General features: G+C 70.0%; 1 protein-coding gene across 1 annotated transcript; it reads left to right on the top strand.

The window, feature by feature from the left end:
• On the top strand, nt 1–3,224 carry MNEG_12149 (hypothetical protein; the record flags this gene model as incomplete). The annotated part of the gene is made up of 4 exons (XM_014039378.1): nt 1–27; nt 1,153–1,539; nt 1,784–3,174; nt 3,212–3,224. The coding sequence occupies 4 exons, from the start codon at nt 1–3 to the stop codon at nt 3,222–3,224; spliced, it is 1,818 nt and encodes a 605-aa protein (XP_013894832.1).
• Nucleotides 3,225–3,712: the final 488 nt, after the last annotated feature.

Below are 3,712 nucleotides of genomic sequence, written 5' to 3'. Positions count from 1 at the left end.
ATGCTGCCCTCTTCTGCCAACCCCAAAGTAGGGATCCACAGTGGTTAGCGTATGGAGGGTCACTGTTCCCGCACTTATGTGTATTGACTGTCACACATTACCTCAGTCAACGCTGGGCCAATTCCTATGAACAAACGATGCTGATTCTCTCTGGGTCATCACGATCCTTCAAGGGCACAACAACTCTGCCGGCTACGATAAGAGTCGCTTGCATTGATGGTGGTCAAAATTGGACCTCTTGCGGTCTGTGTGTGTTTCAAATGACTCAGCTCCAACACTGCACCCTGAACCAGCTCTGACCCCATGCATCGGCATGCACACTCATGAAACTATCTCCATGCCCCTGCATATATAATACACCATCCACGTGCATGTGCAGGCTTTACAGTCATGACGCGGTGCAGCCACGTTCCATCGGCATTCTCGGTCCTTGCAGTCTTGCGTCCATAGCCCATTGTGCCATTGTCATCTCGATTCATGTTGCTTGGTCTAGCCCAGCAGCCCTTCTTACATTGATCGCTGTGACGCACGCCCTTCAGAAGAGTCCCTAGCCAGCATACCTGGGCCGCTGGCTGATGGCCATAAAGCCAGTGGCTCTCAGCGTCATTGTGTGTGCGCTTTTATGCTCGGCCGCGGTCTGGCCGGTCGGTGCGGAGGTGCGCTTGCCCATCAGCGCTCTGTTTCTGGGCATGCGGGGCCTCTCTGACATTGCGAACGCGCCTGTAGGATATCCCGACCAAGGAGCCACGACCGGCGGGTGATGCTCTTGCCGAGTCTGGCGATGGGTGCGAAGCGGCACGCAGTGCTGAGTGCACCGCCCCTGCTGCGATCAGTGGTGTTACGGAGCCAGCGGCGGCAGCCTCGCCGCCGCCCCTGGTGAGGCCCAATCCAGGAGCCCCTCTGCTCTCCTTCCTGACGAGCCTCGCAAGCGGCGGCAGCGGTGAGCAGCTGCAACAGCAGCTTCCCCTGCAGCAACAGCAGCGGGACACTCCGGAGGCCGATCAGCAGCAGCCGCAGCAGCAGCAGCAGCAGCCCGATGCCCAACCGCCCCAGCAGCCGGCCAGCCCTCCAGGCGATGAACAAGTAGACGCCTCGCATGAAGGGTCGGCTCCGCATCCGGCCGGCGCCAGCGTCCCTGATCCCGGCGCACAGCACGGCCAGTCCCCGGACGGCCCAGCCCAAACTGCGGAGGAGCTGCCCGGCGGCGCCCTGCAGGCCACTGTTCCCCCTCAGGACGCCGCCCAAGCTCCCGTGCCCGTCCCCGCTGCCGCCCCCGCGCCCACGCCCGCCGCACCCGTGCTCTCCGCGCCGCCCGCGGCCCCACCTGCGCCGGCGCCGACGGACGCGCCGCGGCCCTCCACGCTGCCGCCGCCGCCCGCGCGGCGCCTGATCAACCTGGCGGCGCTCTCGGACGGCGCCGCCGTGGTCGCGGCAAACCCTGAGGCCAAGCGCCCCGAGCGCTGCATCGACGGCGACCCGGACTCATTCATGAAGAACGACTGTGCGGCCGCGAAGTGGCTGGTTATCGAGCTGTCGCAGGTGGGGGAACGCCCGGCGCGGCCCGGGCCGAGCCCCGCCCGCACGGCGCGGCACCCCGGCTCGATCTCCGCGCTGACGGCTGCCGCCGCCGGCACTGGCCTCTAACCGCGTCCTCATGTGTGCCACCTTGTCCTCCGGCGGCGCTGCTGCTTGGGCAGACCCCCACACCCTCGCATGCGGCAGCCACGCACAGGCCGGCTTGCCCCGTCTGAATGCGACGCCACACCGCGCAATCCTCCTACAGCTGGGCACTGTGGAGCGCCTCAAGGTGGCCATGAAGGAGCTGTACAGCGGCCGCCTGCAGTCCTTCCGCGTCTTCGGCCGCCAGACCCACCCCCGCCGCGACGGGCCGGACATCGCCGCGGGCGCGGCCAGCCGCGACGGCTGGCGGCCGCTCGGCGAGTTCACGGCGGAGAACCGCCGCGGGTCGCACTCGTTCGCGCTGCCGGCGCGGGGGGAGCGGGTGCGGTACATCCTTCTGTCCCTTGACACGCACTACGGGTCGGAAGCCATGTGTGCGCTTAACTCAGTTGAGGTTTTCGGGGTCAGCGCGGCGCAGGAGCTGGAGGAGGCACTGCTGCTGCAGGAGGAGGGCGCTGACGAGGACGCAGGCACGGGCGAGGGCGCGGGGAGGGAGCCGCACGCGCGGCGCGGGGAGGAGGAGCGGCGAGACGAGGAGGAGGAGCAGCAGCAGCAGCAGCAGCAGCAGCAGCAGCAGCAGCAGAAGGAGCAGCAGCTTGAACAGGGCGGCGGCGGCAGCGGCTCAGGCGAGGGCGAGGGCGACGGCCTGCAAGAGGAGGCTGAGGAGGTGAGGGGCCCTGCACAGGCAAAGGCGGAGGCAGGCGGGGCCAACAGGACCGTGGCGGGCGGTGGCGGGGATGGTAAGGAGGGCGGTAGGCAGCAGCAGGACTCAGACGCGCAGCAGCAAGAGCAGCACACTCTTGGCGTCACAAACGCTGCCGACGGGGCGGCGCAGCAGCCGTTGGAGCAGCAGCGACAAGGCGAGCAGCAGCAGGAGCAGCAGGAGCAGCAGCAGCAGCAGCAGGATGCGCGCAGGGCTGGCGAACAGCAAGACAGTGGCCCCGGCCAGCAACTTGCAGAGGCAGGTGCAGGCGAGGGGCGCCAGTGGGACGGCGGCGCGGGCTCTGCGGGCGGCTACGGCAGCCGGGACACGCAGCAGGCGCCGGCAGCACTCGTGCAGCCGCCCGCCCACAACAAGCAGCAGCAACAACAGCAGCAGCAGCAGCAGCAGCAGCAGCAGGCGGAAGAGGTCAAGCCAAACGCGCCAGTGCTGCAAGAGCAAGAGCCGGGCAGCGACCAAGGGAAGGACCCGGCGACGGCGGCTAGGGGTGCGCCGCAGCCCAACGGCGCCCGCGAGCCCAAGGGTCCGGCGGCGGCCACGGCAGGCGGGGGCGAGGCGAGGCCAGACCAGGTAGCCACCCAGCAAGACGCCCCGGCGGCCCCACCCGCGCCTGCCAACGCGAGCGGCGGCGCCGCGGGCGCCGTCCCGCTGTCGGACGCCGCTGTGGTCGCCGCGCACCAAAAGGCGCTCGCCGGCGCCGCCGCCGACGGCGCCGCGGCCGCGGCCGTCCTCTCCGCGACGGCCAGCAGCAAGCCCAAGCTGTCGGGCAACCTGTTTGACGTCATTAAATCCGAGATGCTGCTGCTCAAGGCGGAGCAGCTGAGGGCCACCAAGCGGGCCGACGCACTGCTCAAGAGATCCAGCGAGCTGGAGGATCAGGTGGGCCGCCTGTCGCGCGATCTGGACGAGGTGCGGCAGCTTCTCGCCAGCCTGGCGGGCGGCGCGCGCGAGGCGCTGCAGCGAGAGGTCCGGGCGGCGGTCGAGGCGGCTCTCGCGCGCAGCAGCGCCGGCGGCAGCGGCGGCAGCACGGCGGCCGGCGGCGCCGACGACGGCGCGGACGACGGCTTCGGCGCAGGCGGCGGCGCGCGGCCGCAGCCGTTGTGCAGCCTGGCGGAGCGCGTGCTGCGGCGGCGGCTTGCCGCAGCCGCGGGGCTGTGGGCGCTCGCGGGCGCGTCGCTGGCGGCGCTCATGCACTCGCGCGTGGAGTCGGCGCTGCGGCTTCGCGGCGCGCTGCTGGTCGACGCCGTCCGCGCCTGCTCGGTGCTGTGCGCGCTCGCCGGCGCAGCCGTCGCGGCGCACGCGCTGCTGCAG

The sequence above is a fragment of the Monoraphidium neglectum genome (genome assembly GCF_000611645.1).
Source record: "Monoraphidium neglectum strain SAG 48.87 unplaced genomic scaffold scaffold03092, whole genome shotgun sequence".
Lineage (NCBI taxonomy): Eukaryota > Viridiplantae > Chlorophyta > Chlorophyceae > Sphaeropleales > Selenastraceae > Monoraphidium > Monoraphidium neglectum.
Note: the sequence above shows the minus strand (reverse complement) of the source record. Positions and strands in the feature narration are given on the sequence as shown.